Raw genomic sequence first — 17,316 nt, 5'->3', positions numbered from 1 at the left:
GGTGTTGATGTGACATCCTATTTGGCTGTTGGAGCTAATGTGAAAAGCTTACAGCTGAAGAATATCAGAGTTGGTTTCAGCTTTTGGCAGTGAAACAAGGAAGAAATGGTCTCACTTTGAATTCCTGTAATAGAATTTCAGACAGTAAAGCACCAGTCCCATCAAGGGACACTTTTTTATATATACAAAAGATGGCAATCTACCACTAAAGGTAGAAAAACATTATCACAACTTTGTCTTTAAAAAAAACTGTTGAATAGATTTGACCAACTTTACCCATAACAACTTAGCATAGGAACAAATTATGCTAATACATCATCACATATGGATGAGAATAGAAAAACTGGAGAAACATTGGAACAGTTGTCAAAACATGCGCATTGGAAGAATTTTCAGTAGAGAGCATCCTACTGATCCATATTTCTTGACCAGCTGATCTTGCATTTGGTTGTTTAATATCAGCTAGATGAGCAATCTTGGGCCCACCATGGACACTTGGTTTTCAGATTTTTAATCTGCTAAGTATTGGAATAGTTCAATATCAGTAGGGGGCCCCACGTGGCCGAGTGGTCTACAGTGCTCATCGTTACGGATCACTGCCATCTCACCTCTGTCTGCGTGGGTTCGAGTCTAGGATTCGACCAATATGGGTATGTGAGAAAGCTTGCAAGTAGCTTCTCATGGGTCATTGGTTCTTTCCGGGGTTTTCCCGGGTTCTTCCTCCACTATTAATACTGGCCGCCATGTATAGCCTATTGTGTGCTGAAAAATGGCGTAAACCCCACAACAACAACAACATCAATATCAGTATCTTTTTCTGATGATTCTTCATGATATACACACACACCAGCATATTATGGTTATTTAGTGCCAAGGCAGTTGGAAAAAAATGCTGTGGAATGAGACGTACTACAGTATGCGACCCATGTTGATGTTGATAGGACATAATGTTATTTTATTTTGTATTGCCAGATATGACAGTCTAAAATAAAGAGCATTTTTGTATATCACACATACCAGCAATTTTTCTGCTGTTACTTTGGTGTCAGCTAACGATTGAGATTTTGGCTAGTGTTCTTAATTCCTTGGTAGATTTTGTTCATACTTGAGACAGGCTGTATACTTGAGATAAACTGTTATTACTTGGCTTTTTGACTTTGGAGTCAAGGTAAACGTCTCTTTAGTCATACAAATTTTGTCTTAAGGTTTGGGTCAAGTTGTTTTATTTGTTTATATTTTTTCTTCATACTTTGGATGAATTATTCTTATTATAATTGAAGCTAGGTAATTCATTCAAACATCATGAGCCTTTTTGACCATGGCATCAGGGTCACTCATTTTACAGCAATTCTTCAACTGTGGGCTTGACATAAAGGTCCTGTCCTCCTTGTAATGTGCACATAACATATAGAGTGTCATTATTATACTGGGGCTCAAGCTAGACTTGAATTTTAGGGAGAAGTGACTTTTCATTTTGGACAGAACAGGGAGAAGAGAGAGCTAAACAGGGAGAAGTGGGACCTGAACAGGGAAAAGGGGGACCTGAACAGGGAGAAGTGGGAGCAAAGCGAGAGACATTGTGTGTGTGTGTGTGTGTGTTGATTTCATTCTCTTATTTGAAGTATACCATCTATTTCCCAGTATGTCAAGAAGAAAATTCTATCTGTATTATAAACACATTTGGTACTTGTTTAAAAACTATCATATACATAATCAGTGTATTTTTGCAATATGACTTAAAAAGAGAACAACAGAAGCTATACATTGTAATGGACATTAACTTACACTAGAGTACAATATTGTAATTGTTAGTTAGTACAAATACTTAATCAACTACCCTTAATCAAGAATTTTTTTTCTTTTTACTTTCTGAAAGTTCATTATAAAATAGTATTTGAAAATATTTCTAAACTTGTTTGAAATAACCCATGCACCATGTACATGACAGAAAATGCACACGTCCTTCAGGTCAAATACTGTTCGTCTTAATTTCTTGATTGCTGATAAAACTTTACTGTGCCTGTTCAATGACAACACACTGATGAATTAAAGTCTGTAAATGAATGAACTAAACATTTTTTCAACCAAATCGACACAGCCAACATGCAGGTGCATATATATTTAGAAAGAGAGGTTTTCTTAACCTATTTTATCCTGTTTACCAATTTCAACTGCAGTGCCTGATTCATGAGAAGCAATTCTAAATACATTGTGGTAAAACGGAGCATCATACAGCAGGGGGGGGTGTCCACGCTTCTATTCAGCATAACAGTTTGTTTCATCAAGTTTTTCCCAGATTAAATCATCCCAAAGTAACTCAAAGTAATGTGCATCAGCTTCTTCGAGGTGTTGAACACTTGCCCCTTCTATCGATTTAAATCGTGGCTGCAACCGAGGTGAAAAGTCATCCTGGACCCATTCCTCTTGAAAGCCTTCAGAGTCAGCTTCATTCTCTGAATCACTGTCGAAAAATGCATGAAGCCATGCATCATCTCTTTCATCAACTTAATTCAGTTCTAACCCATTAAGTCAATATTATCATTATCCTCGCTATCAACATCCATGTTTGCATGAGTTGTCACAAAAATAGTCAACGCAGAATACAACCTTCACCCTTACAGCATCTCATTGAATTCCACAACATAGCATTGTCCCATATATTTATGACCTACGTAATTGCATTTTAAAGCTAAATCTTAAACGTAATGTCTGTTCTCTGCTTTCTTACAAATTGTGTATTTTCCTGAATATATTTGCCCAATGGTTTACGAAAAGAGACAATCTTATAAAACCATATTTCCTAGAAGACCGATGTCTGTCATTATGGTTCCAAACAGATTTTTATCAAGACAATAATGTACATGCGGCAGTTCAAATATTCATGTTAATGATTCTATTCTTAAAACTCAAATTGCTGTTTACATAAATTTAAGTTTCAAAACACAAGTTTGTATGTTTTTATCATCAAAGGATAACTTGTGGAAATCGGGCAGTAATAGTTGTTGCTTACTTAGGAAATGGTTAATGGTCAATCAACTATCAAAACACGTGTCTGTGAATGTGAGAAGTTTGTTGGTGTAACTGATATCAACACCAACATTTTGCCCTGAGCTGTGTATAACATAACACTAGAACTAACATGGCCAAGACGAGGGAGCATCTTAAAAGGGATGGTTATTCAATGTTCCTCAAAAAAAATCCTAACAGAAGAAGGTGAAATTTACACTTTTTAGAGAGGGGCCCCGAGTGGCCGAGTGGTCTAACACGCTGTCCATTACGGATCACTGCCATCTCACCTGTCTGCGTGGGTTCGAGTCTCGGATTCAGCCAATGTGAGAAAGCTTGTCAGTAGCTTCTCGTGGGTTGGTGGTTCTTTCTGGGGTTTTCCCAGGTTCTTCCTCCACCATTAATACTGGCCGCCATGTATAGCCTATCGTGTGCTGAAAAATGGCGTTAAATCCAACAAAAACAACACTTTTTAGACAACTTAGTCGCCCGCTTCACCTGGTAGCATGACCCCTGATTATACAATTTGAAATTTTTTAATGGATGAAAGGTTTCAAAAATTTATATCGTAGATAAATTTGTTTTGTAATGAAGGCATTGTGGCTAAGGGAAAAATTGGTTTTTGCAGAATCACTGTTGTTCTTTGGCCAAACTTTATGGATGGCTTGCACTTTTGCACTTAAGATAATAAAAAAATCATTTGATTGTGGAGGTAAGAAGGTAAAGAGTCATGTTAATGGTATGTATAATTAAAAAAAAATGGTTCTACACATTAAATTTAGTTAAAGACTGCATAATTATATTGACCAAAGTTTGAGTCACATAGACCCCATGGTCATTAACATCTGAAGTCAACCATACACTACTTGTTAATGCATAGTGGAAGATTTAATTAGGGCAGGTATGTAAAGTTCATTCATTGTACTCTTTTATTTCAGGCACAGATTGCTCACAAGAGACTACCACAAAAGAAACAACAGAAACCACACATTCATCAACAACAGGCATCACACCCACAGCAAATGTGACAACAGGCACCACACCCACAGCAAATGTGACAACTGGCACCACACACACAGCAAATGTGACAACAGGCACCACACCCACAGCAGAGCCAACAACAGCTGTCACACCCCATCCCTCTAACAATTACAGTGTTTCACACAACAATGTAACCTGTGTATTTTTTATGGCAGGGATGGATTTCATCTTTAAATACACCATGAAGAACGGGGTAAGTCTAGCTGGTCTTCTAAAACAATAATTTATAGGGTATGGAAATCCCATCCTATGTCAAAGCAAGACTTCTACCCTTAAGGGTGGGATTTTCCATATTTCATTATCAGTGCACTTGATCATGTTGATGAATAAGTTGTGGTCAGTGGTAGCTTTTTTGTAAGATATGTACCTTGACCATCATGGTCTGTACATTTTGATCTTCTATTTAAATAGACCTCATCATCTTGAGGTTAAGTTATGGTACATTGTGTTTGTAGAGCGAATATGACACTATATTGTAAAAATGAAGACACACCTATGCTTGCTTTGTCAACAGACTTGGCCCATATAGATTTCCAATGATGATTGGCCTCTATCCATACACAAAGATACCTTATAAATTTTTTGACTGCTCTGGTGGCCTAGTGGTTAGTGTCCACCTTGGATGCAGGAGGTGGGTTTAAACCCTGGCCATCATACCAAAGACGTATACAGATGTTACTTACCTTGCCTCACTTAGGGCTTAGCATTAAGAGGTTAGTATTGGGACTGGTTGGCCAGGTGTCGGGATATCATACCACATGTCTGCGGCATCATGCCCCAGTGCTAGACATCACTTTAAACTGCCACACTGTAGACTTCATAGCAGTATGACTGAAAAATTGTTGAAGCTATGTCAGAAATCCAAAACACACACATACCTCTTTCAAAATGTTTGTCATTTAGAAAATATATATATATCAGGGCTGAGCAAATTTTTTTTTAACCACTAGTCCAGGACAAGTGGTTTCAGAAAATGCACTAGTCCCACCTTTCTCTTCACTAGTCACACCTTACTCGTTACTAGTCCCACCTTATTTTTCACTGGTCCCGAAATGGTAATCACTTGCCGAGATTTGATGAGACGTATGTGCTTAATCCACAGAAGAAAAAAAACCAAAATGATATACAACATAATTATTTCTTAAAAGAATTTAATTTTTCAAAAACTTTGGTTGTTATATATTTGGCTTCTTCAGGTTCATGTATATATGTTTTAGCTGATGGATTTGAAAATATGTCCATGTATATTTCTGCCACCTGCACCAGCACTAAGCCAGCAGTTGATAGCTGTGTCTGGGTTAAAGTCATCAAGCTCTGGTCCATTTCCAGAAATGTTCATTAGCATTTGTAAACTCTTTTGGTTTAAGAAATTCCTTAATGAAGTCTTGATTAAGTTCATTGAACTAAATCCTCGTTCACACTCAGAAATAGCTACCGCACACTCAGTATCCATTTTACGTTTTATCCCTCCATTTTGAAATAAATTTATCTTCGCCGAATCGCCGTTATTACCTTACTTGCGAAAATAATTTAGCAAACTCATTTTATCCACAGAGTAACTATCAGCTTGCTTGACAACTACTTCTAAAGTGATCATAACATCAATTTTCTCTTTTAAATACGAACTGAAACAGCTCATTAATTAGCGTAATTGTTTCGCTTCAAACACAATATCGCACATGGAAGAATCATTACTGTCATTTAATCAGTTCATAAAGAAAACCAACACTGATGTCAGTAAAGTACCATTCATTAATTTAATTACACTGACTCGCTGGATTAAAATCATAGTGAGCCGCTCGTTATGATCTAGATTGAGTACACTCATTGCAACAAAACCGCTTACAACACTGCTAATTGATCATACTGGCTTTCTTTTGTTTGACGTGTTTTGATTTGCCGATAATTTGGTCGCTTAGCCCATTATGCAGTCAAGCGGTAAAGGTATAACGGTACCAATTGCGCAAGTCCAGGTGGGCGGAGCTTAAGGTGTAGGGAACCTTGTATTCAGAATTAAAGAACAACACTAGCTGTGATTGGTGCATTATGTAAGAGTTGTACTTTCTGTTTGGCTTTAAAAAAGATAGTTGAGCCTCTTGGCAACATGTGAGTTTGTGTTAATTTCTATCTAGATCATATTTTTTTGTTGTGATTTTTTAAAAATATGGTACACATGGCTGAAAATGTGCTTGTTGTGACTAGATAACTCTTACCCCGTCTAGTTCCAGTAGAGTTATCTCTCTTAAATGCAATGGAGTACCTGGTTATGTCATTGTCAAATTGACAATCTAGCATTGTTCTATATCACAGTGTGTGACATGCATGCTCAGGTAGGACAGAAAGTATATTTATTTCACAAAACATTAGCATTGAGGTATATGGAAAAACAATTGGTACCGTGATACTTAAAAGGATGTAAATGTATACACAAAGAGGGGTAGAATCAAGTATTCAGTATGCCCAGAGGGCATGATTGGCCAAATAAAGGCAGATATAGTGATTAAAGCACGAAAATAAGGACTAGCCCGACTTTTTTTAAAAGTACTTGTCCTGGACTAGCGACTTGGAACATTTTACTTGTCCGACTTCAAAAATGACTAGTTGGGGACGTCGGGCTATGGGATTTGCTCAGACCTCTATATATATATATATATATATATATATATATATATATATATATATATATATATATATATATAAAGGAAAGCGACTATTACATGTAAACTCCATTTCTACCCACTAGGTGGCTGCAGTTGTATCTGCTTTAAACCACTTTTTACTTTCACTGCCATATGCTAAGATGTCCTCCAGACAATCCAGTTAATTTTGATAATTTTTGTACCTTAACTCATCCACTTTTTTTTATCAGTGGTACAGTAAGTAGAAATGTGAATTCCATTGAATTTATTGATATTTATGCAGTTTTCTTAGCATTTATTATTGTCAAATATTGTTTCAATTGGTCATATTCAGTTTCGGGTGCTGTACTTATCAACTATTACACTTCTAAGTTGCTACAGTAACAAGGAGACTGCTCCAGTGGCCTAGTGGTGAGAATGTCCATCTCAGATGTGGCAGTTTGCAGGTTTGAACCCCAGCCAAGTCATACCAAAGACTTATAAAAATGCTACTAACAACACTGGGTGCTCATCATTAAGAGGTTAGTGTTAGGACTGGTAAGCCTGGTGTTAGGATAATGTGACTGGGTGGGGCATGATGCTAGATATCTGCAGCACAGTGCCCCGGAGCTAAACATCAGTATAAACTGCCACTCTGCAGACGTTGTAGCCATATGACTGAAAAATTGTTTAAGCTATATTAAAAATCCAAATCACACAAATAAGATAACAAGGTTTACATTATGTCAGTTTACATATATTTAATTTATGCACTTTGTTCCTCTTCATTACAGAGATGACAACTAAGTGCAAATAGTGTAAACAATTTAAGGTTGTGTAGAATGGACACAAAACGTTTCTGCATATAATTGCTTGTTGTCAAACACAGATTATGTCTGTGTACTTGGTACAAAATACTTGGCCCAGTGTTCTGAAAATGCAGCTCAAGGGCTGCAAAAATGAGCATGCTTCAGTACATTGTAACATAAGCTCATGTCCTAATCATTGCAAAATCTCATGTCGTTATGCCCACTCCACCCCTTGTACAGATACAGAAACAGCACCAGAACTTACTGTATTGGTGAATACAGTGGAATTGTTGATTAATTTTATGGGTTATGTTGAGAAGCCCTTTTAAGCCCCCATTAATATGCAGAATAGTGCCACGACATACTGTATCCGTTAACAGAGTAGAATCGTTGAGCAGTCTCATGGTGTCATGTTGAGGTGACCTCCCCTTCCCCTTGATGATGCCAAATAGTGCCAGATATACTGTGAATGCAGTATAATCATTGATTGATTTCTCATGGATGATGTAAAAATGCCTGTCTTGTGCTGTGAAGTTGTGTTAAATGCAAAACATCAATAGAAATGAATATAACAATCCATACATGTAAATTTGCAGTTTTTACCATTATGGTACAGATGGGCTGACCATACTGCACCAGTCAGCCAGGCAGCAAAGCATACATCGTCTTTGGTGCTAATGAACTGATCCAGCTGTACAAACAAGCTATGTATGTTTACAGTGGTCATTACTCTTATCTGCAACTGATGTGGCTGCCAACCATTTCTATGAAATTCATAGCAAACCAGAATTACTTATGAATCTGTCTGACCAAGCCAAACATTTGAAACCTGTGATAGAGATGCGACCTGTACATGATCAATCTTGACATGTCAGATATGTACTTCATTAGATTCATACAGCACTAATAGTTCAGCATGTCTGCTGCAGAGACATTCCTGTATGACACACAACAGAAACATTTGGAAAGCTTGGTTTTTGTTTTACAAAATGAACAACCTTACTTCCCTCATTGTATGGTGGATCTTCATTATAGAGAATTTGGACTGTTACTTTCTTAACATTACAGTCCATCTTAGTATGTAAGCCGTAATAATTGGCATCTTCCACCAATATGCATTGAAAGACTTGTTCTTGTGTTGGAGAAGAAATCAGCCAAGAGGTTGAAGTTGGACCTTCACTAAGACATCTGACCAAGTCATATTTCAGTTCAGAACGTACTCCACAGAAGATGCAGCATTCCTGGAGGATGCATTACAAAACGTTTAAATAAGTATGGTTGTTTGATTGACAACGTGAACAACCTTCCTTTACTCACAGTTCAGGGTTGATAATCAACATAGATAAGTCAGGCCTATCCTCTCTCAACAATTTCTCCATCTAGATACAGAACACTTTAATTCTTTAACTTTTCCCCATCTACATTGAAAGTATACTTTGTGCATCAGAAAAGGCACCCAGCATGCATTGCTGAGTGAGGAAGTTTCTTACAGCTCCTTGGCCTATTCATTGTTGGGGTGGGTGTTACAATGCCAGTTTACTACTGGACTTACAAGAGAAGCTCTTCATCTCATTCTTTTGAAATGAATACATTCTCAATGCCATCCACACATGGGTGGAACATACACATCATACATGGTCCTGATAATGTTAGACAATTTGTTTGTAGTGATGTACCTCGGCAAGGGGTGGAACAATCAACAGACCTTTGCTTCACAGTAGGGAAATACCTTAATGTGTAACATTCAAGTCTGATGCATTTCCTGTCAAGCTGAATGTCCTGGCTGAGTGTTATCATGGAAGGACCACTGCTTCATAGAGAGGTATCCCTCCAGGAACCTTCCGTCTGATCTTTGCCTTTTAGGGTTCTCTGATGTGTGACATGTTTAAGAGTTTTCAATGACCTCAGAGGTATAGGCTATACCTTGCTTTTTTAATCATCTGGGAGGTAATTGGTGCATACACCTTCTCTCCATCATTTTTTTTTAAATGAGAAGAGTTAATAAGTGAGGGGGAGAGACTGCAATAGCTCCAATTACCCCACTAAAATGAAATACCATAGAGGAATTGTCTGCTTGATTTAGCAACAGATATACCCAAACGAGTCATAGCAACTGCTACTCTGCTCAAGCACTCAAGATTGAAGGTTGAATTCTGACATATCCATGCACACACATGGTAGTTTATGATAGCACTAACTTCATCATGCTGGGTGAGTGAGAAACACATAATATACATAGATCTGAACTATGTACAGTTCTGTTCAGGTGTTCTAATGATGACATTTTGCAATACAAATACCCAATTCTAGGGACTGGAACCCCAAAATTTTACATTTGGATTGGCTCACATGTCCAGTGACTACTGTTTTTCAGCAGCTACCTTGGGTGCTAATCTCAATGGTTTCCAAGTTGTGCTCCCAGGGGCATGGCTTCAGTGGGGTACACAGAGATCAAGGAGTTTATACTGACTGCATAGATTAACTCCCTATGTAATGCCAAGTTATATAGACTTTAAGGTTGGGGCTTTGAACAGCTATGAATTGAATTAAGTCCATAAAGGGCTGTTAGAGATTCAGTGGATAAAGCTTGTTGTTTTATTGACTTCTGTTTTTATGCAGAGAAAGTGTTCCTATATAAAGTGATCCTATATATTATGGTTTAGGAAGAAATTAAATCACAGTAATGTTAATAGACATTGTAGCAGTTATGTGCTTGGAGGTCATCTTCACCTCTATACATGTGAATTTTTATTCAGAGGCTAACATATTTGAGCTTCATGTGTATGCGAGATCAAGCCACTTTGGCCTCTAGTTTGAACCCCATTATGAATTTTTTTTCATTCAGAGCCTGAAACAATAATAACCATTTTTTTATTGAGTGCAAGTGAATTGCAGACTTGGTAAAATTAACCGTTTCTTTGTCTGTTTCTGGGATGAATCAAAATGAAGTTAACACTATTCATTCTGCGACATTCATTTTGGCCCTTCACAACCATAGAAAATTTGTGTTACGGTTTTAGTTGCAGTTTTATCATTTACCTCATATTTTCATAACCCTTTGAAAGAATGCTTTTCATTCTTTAAATGAATTGTTATGAAACATTGACCAGTCATCACGCAGCCATTCAGCATTGGGGTGAAGGTGATACGTTTTACAGAAATGATTTGATCATAGGTGCAACTTCATAAGCACGATTTAGTATTTTGAAGTAAACAGTGAAGTCCCAGGTCCACCTGTAATGTGATAACTGTCATCTCTATTTGCAGTTCAGTGATCATTATGCAGTTTGAACAAATGGAGAAGATTTTAAATATTACCAAGCTTCATAATCTTGAAATATTTTGTACATTAAGCTCATTTTTAATATTTAATTTCAAAGAATTTTACATTTTGTTGCTTATAATCAAATTAGAAATATTGTTTTTATTAGCTCATTTCCTTTGTTTTGTTTTTAACTCAAGTTAATGTATATGTGCTTTTATATCTGACTTGTATTTTCTCTGACAGACAAATACTTCCATATTAGTAAGTGTGCCACCGACCTTTACGGTAAATGGATCATGTGAGACCCAGAACACAACAACCAATGAGTTGAATATCTATTTCAACATGGACTGGTCCCTGAAATTTGTGTTTGGATATGACAACATCTCCAGTCTGCTGGGAGACAGTACACTTGATGTCTACTCCATCCACTCAATAGAACTTGATTACACTGTGGATAGTTCACTCTTCCCTGGATATGATGTAAATGGTGAGTTGAGCAGCTACATGTATATTTGTTCAGAATTTTTCAGTTGTGTGCCTTACCTCTGACCTTATCATAATGTATCAGGGGTCAAGCTAGACTTGAACTTTAGGGAGAAGTGACTTGTTTTGGACAGAACAGGGAGAAGTGGAAGCAAAGTAAGAAGTGCAAATATATATATATATATATATATATATATATATATATATATATATAATGTGTGTTCTCTTATTTGAATTATGCTCTCAATTTCCCAGTATTCATATTTACATTTAACATTGGAGTGAAGCAATACTTTATTTTGAAGTATAACATTTTCCTAGTTATTTGGCCATATCACTTTGAAAGAGAATAATAATACAAACAACATTGTAAGGAATTTTAACTGAGTAACCAGACTATATTATTTTAATTGCAAGTTAGTAAAAATGCTTAATCAGGTACCCTTGATCATCATTTTTTTTTCATCTTTTTTTTGTACTTTTTAAAAAGTTGTAAAAAATGGCACTTGAAAGATTTCTAAAAACGTTTGAATCAACCCCTGTACCATGTACATGAGGGCAAATGCAAACGCCTTTGTGTTCATCCTAATTTCTTTGTTTTGTGGATAAAACATTACAATAACTCTTCATACGTAAGACACTGAAATGCATATAATTACAGATATGGCTCCTTGATACTCAGTATATGAACTAAACCCATCTTTCCAACTGAATCGGCACAGACATATGAGTGCGTCTGTTTTTAGGAGGCGGGTTTTTCATAATGTAACCACTTTATGTTGCTTTATTAAAACAGTCCATTGATAGGATCGCAAATTTATGGTTTTATTATTTGTCTTTGTTCTTATAAATTTAGGCATTGGTTAAATAGTATTTGCTTCACTACATTGTTTCCTTATTTTGACAAGTACGAGTCAAGTCAGAAAACAATTTTGACCTTTCAGCACTTCTCACTTCACAATGAAATACTTGTATGTTCTTGTATGGTAAAACAATGTCGTAATAAAAGTACGGTATCAGTTACTTCTCATACATACATCAATAAATTGCATCACATAAGTACATATTCCTATCCCATTATACTAAACAGTATCACAGCAGTCATATGTATTTCTTTACATTAAAACTCATACAGAGTACACAAATATTCAAATATCCATTCTCTGATATATCCATATATCCATATTAACTAATCTTACACACTTCGACCATTTTCCCAAATTCACAATTGAAGCATGTTTCCCAATAGAACATGTATTTATCTCATAGATTAGTATCATGTTACTTATTTATTTCTATTAAGAAAATACAACATTGGTGTCAAATTATGGTGATCCTGACTCTTTTAATACACACACCATTAGGCAGAGTATGTTATGTTATGATCCTGTCCTTTATTCTAGTCTTCAGACCTGCCATATGTCCTTCTCAGCGATGGTCCTGGCTTTTAAAATGTTGTCACCATCTCAGGGATGGCCCTAACTTTTAAAAGGTTGTCAGAAAAAAAATTGCCAACTTCAATATTTTGTTGCCAATTTTCAAATAATGTTGCCAGAACAAGTAGTGAATATTTTTCCAAGTCTATTAATGTAATATTCAATGAAAATTGAAAAGGATGGGAAAGTTATTACTTTATTGACAACAAGCAATACAGCCATAATATTACAAAATAAATCATTTCATGACTTTTTTTTGCACTACTTCCATGGTCTATGCATCCTGCATCGCTGTTAGTGCATCACTCACTCTCTCTCTCTCTCTCTCTCTCTCTCTCTCTCTCTCTCATAGAAACATCAGGTATTAAGCAAATCTTTATTATGTGTATCATTTTCCAAAAGTAACATTTTAATACTGCGACCATCGATTTCATGCTTTCGGGAATTAAATGCCTCCCCACCCCCAGTGGCTAGCTTCACAAAGTACAACTCCATCAACCAGGAGTTCAGAAATTTTACTTTTGCCATGCTTTACATGCATTGCTTGTAGTGAATTGCTTCCTAAATCCCAAGAATGATCACTGAATGCTGTAGATTTTTTTCTCAACAAGCAAACTCGGATCTCAATTACCACCAGTGAAACTTGCATGAGTCAACACTTGGCATTAATGTAATGTGTATATATAAGCATTAATTACCATCATTAAATTAAAAGAAGGAACAGAGCATATGAGCCCTCTTAAACTCATTCGGAATAAATGTTTTTTAGCAAGCAGTGTTATATTCATGTACAAGTTAGCAATAAGGAAATAAGGTGTGATATGAAATGAGGGGAATAGTTGTCACATGTATGGTAGGTTGAGACCACATTTGTACTGTTAACATAAATTCACACCCATTTTAGGCATTGTTAGTTATAGCAAAAAAGGGCATTGTTTATTTGTCAATCAATTGCTTGTGCTTTCACTCCTGTAGAACAGGTGGTTTCTTTGAAGAATGTCGAAGAGGCTTGAGTCTAACCTTTAGCTATGGTGCAGTTTTGGACACAGCTGTGCAGAATATGAAATGGGGTCACGTTGTGGGGGGGTGGGGAATAACACACTCCATGGATAGAAATGGTGAGATTTTCATGTGTATTCGACCCGACCAATCAGTGAATATTTAGTGAAAATGACAAATCAGAACCACAATGAACTTCCCTATGGTAAAACCCAATCTGCATGTTTTCTGATTCAATCTTAGTTTTTGAAAAGATTTTTTTTATGACACGCTGGAATATCTGTGGTATTAACTAAATTTATTCAGTGACCTTTTTTTAACATTCTTTGGACATCTTTCTGTACATTTGAAACTTCAACACAGAAGGGGCATATCTCGTTGCAACGTATTCAGATTTCTTGGAAATAATGGAATTGAAAGGACTTTTAGGAAATAAGAATTCATTCACCATGCAGTAAGTTAATTTAATTCTTTCACTCCTGTATTTTGAGAAATGAATTATTTTCAGTTGTGCAAAACTTGTTTGCTTTGCTATTTCTTGTTGCATAGTTTAAGTTCTTGGAGTCATGATTACAAAAGTAAAAGATCAGTGAGCAAAATTGTCTCGCCTAGATTCATGTTTGGTACACACGTCATCTTCAAAATATCACAGCCAGTTATAAATAAATTGACGACTTGTGTTTTGATCCATATATCACAGAACATCTGCTTTAAGGTATAACGGTACCAATTGTAAACCCCAAGTGGGCAGAGCTTAAGGTATAGGGAACATCGTATCCAGAAATAAACAACATTACTAGCTGTGATTGGTGCATTATGTAAGAGTTGTACTTTCTGTTAGGCTTAAATAAGTTGAGCCTCTTGGCAACATGTGAGATTATGTTAATTCATATCTAGATCATATTTTGTATTTTTTATGATTTTTTTAAAATGTGGTACACATGGCAGAAAATGTCTGTTGTGACAAGATTATCCATGTCTAGTTCCAGCAGAGTTATCTCTCTTAAATGCAATTGAGTACCTGGTTTTGTCCTTGTCAGATTGACAGTTTGACATTGTTCTTTATGATAGTGTGACATGCATGCTGAGGTAGGATAGAAAGTGTATTTCACAAAACATTCGCATTGAGGTCTATGGAAAAACAACTGGTACTGTGATGCATTAACTTTGTATCATATAATAAGTTTCCAGAGCTGTTGAGAAATTTTTGGAAACTTTTGACCCGTTCATCATGATGTTGTGTTGCACTTGAAGCATTACTACCATCACTGCATGTAGATGATATTGGACTGTCAGGTATAGCATCAGGTTGAGGGACTGTGTTGTCTGATGAACATGCACTAAATCCAAATGCTGTTAATTTTGTTAACTTAGAATGAGATGACGAACTCGCAGCAATAAACTTTCGTGTACCCATGATGAAGTTGCACAGTTGACAGTATATAATTCTGATTGTGATTTTTTCCATTTGCCTTGTATTTATACACAGCAATCAGTACTTCAAAATAATAAGTTTTCTCTGAAGTTTCAGCAAAATTATTTTATTGGTACATTAAAAAAAACCCCCAAGGATTGGCCATCGTTTAATTGTAGCTGTTTCTGTGTGCATCTTCAGAGGTTGGTCAATTGTAGGTATAGTCCAGTAGCATAACTGAGTATGTCACAGCATACAGTACTCAGGCCAGATATCAAGGTAAGTGGATTATGATGTAACAATGTACTGTAAAAATGTGTTTGTTGTAATGTATAAAGGATTGGTTTATGTAAAAGATAGATTCCAGTGCATTGTGTATCCAAGTTTCTGGCTTACTTTCGTGGTCCCTTTGAATGTCTCTACTCCAAATCCATGACTGAAAGAAGAAAATGGTTTCAGCATGATAAAAAAATGACCATATGGTATGTTCCTTCATCCATCTTGCATCAGCCACAGTCCTTTCACAATTGCTAATAACAACTTCTCAAAAACTGCTTAACAGAAGTTGACTGCATTTGAAAAATAACATATTGGCACAGAGTTATGAGTGACCTCTGCTACGAGTGACAACCTATCATTTCTGACCAAAATTGTAATGCATGGATCGATTGTATTATATAAATGCTCTATCATGAGTGATGACCTGCTGAATGCGACCAGTGACCACGATGTCTTGGCTAAATAAGTATTTTGACACTGCCATGAACGACCACAGTTGCAAAAACAGGGATAAACTCCTTGTAATGAAAATCACTTGAATAGTAAAGATTGTTCTGATCAAAAACACGCATAAAAAGAACAAAAATAAAAGGATTCTGGCTACCTGGTTTGTATATAGTGACAGATGGTACAGTTTGTAAAGGGGGCAAATGTGGATGTCGCGAATTTGCCATCGTAGTGCCCAAATTAACATAGTGGTCATGTATACTGTTTGTTTTAGAGTTAATCCATATTGCCTATTTGTCTATTAAACCAGCAATTGAGAATTGTTAGTGCTATTCAACTGATAGTGTTAAGGGCTTGTGATGTTCGTTTTTTTCAACTCCCGATGTTAGTGATTACATCCCCATCACCAAGCTATAGTCTATTCAAGTAGGTGTGACTGGATTGCACATTTTGTTTATAGAATTAATCCCTGTATGACTTCTTTGAATTAAAATGTTGACTTTTGTCAATGAGTAAATGATTCTGTTTCTGGATGAGATAACTTTCTTTTTATTTCATTAATTATTACATAATGCAATGCACATGGATAGATTTATCATATTTTCCCAAAGCCCAGTTAAACTCATGTTTACAGTCGATATTACAACTGAGCACTATTAATGTTGACACCTAGTACCATAATAACAATGGAAGAACCACCAACTAAAACAAGACAAATTTTAACCCTGGAGAAAATAATTACTGAAAGAAGAGAACAAGAGCAGGCCACTCACAAAATAGGGGTTTAAATGTCGGTAAAACAAATTTAGGGTGTTATAAAGGAAAAGGAGTAAATCAGAAACGATTTCATATGCTAATACATGTACATATGGTCTTTAAATGAAATGTGATTTCATATTTAATGATAGAAGTATATCTTTATTGCTATATAATTTTGTTTTCAGATGAATGCATACAGTATTTTAGCAAGAACTATTAATAAAAAATGGAATAATATGTACAGTGGTTGTGGTTATTTGTCTTTAAATTGTTCTGAAATTGGACCTTGGAAACTGGTATTTTTGAACAAACCTGTTATGAGAGACTACCTTTCTTGAGAGATCGTTTTTTGTTGGCAGAAGGGACGGTCTCATAACAGGTTTTACTGTATTAGACAGAATTTGACCAAATTTGACTAATCATTCTCGCATAGCTGATTTTTAGTTTCATACATGTGGTGCTGATCTGCCATATGTTTTAAGGATAAAAAAAGCAATTTTCTTCAATTTATAGATATAAATTAGACATAGTAATGGCCAGTAGGACTAGTGCTCCTTGCATAAGACTGGATAATGGACCACCATAATTTGTAGGCCCTGAATATGTACATGAATTTTATTCACCAGACGACTTGTGTCAACTACCCATATGATTGGTGTCATGCCCACTTGGGCCTCTTGTTTCTGAATTCTGTTTTTTTAAATGCCAAATTCTGTGTTTGCTGCAAGTTGTTCACCCCATAAATTGAGTCCTTTTT

General features: G+C 36.0%; 1 protein-coding gene across 2 annotated transcripts in view; it reads left to right on the top strand.

Moving 5' to 3' along the window:
* The window catches only part of LOC149799958 (lysosome-associated membrane glycoprotein 1-like), an 83,775-nt gene that overhangs the window by 50,525 nt on the left and 15,934 nt on the right, over positions 1–17,316 (top strand). The window contains exons 9-11 of one of the 2 annotated variants that reach the window (XM_089959458.1): positions 3,945–4,040; positions 4,101–4,240; positions 10,983–11,229. In XM_089959458.1, coding sequence (XP_089815584.1) covers positions 3,945–4,040; positions 4,101–4,240; positions 10,983–11,229 — 483 coding nt within the window. Of the gene's footprint in view, positions 1–3,944; positions 4,241–10,982; positions 11,230–17,316 lie in introns of both variants that reach the window. The other variant, XM_089959457.1, reaches the window with a different exon arrangement.

Source organism: Sinohyriopsis cumingii, chromosome 5 (genome assembly GCF_028554795.1).
Source record: "Sinohyriopsis cumingii isolate HCF-2022 chromosome 5, ASM2855479v2, whole genome shotgun sequence".
NCBI classification, from domain to species: Eukaryota; Metazoa; Mollusca; class Bivalvia; order Unionida; family Unionidae; genus Sinohyriopsis; species Sinohyriopsis cumingii.
The sequence above is the reverse complement of the archived record's forward strand: the minus strand, read 5'-3'. Positions and strand labels throughout refer to the sequence as shown.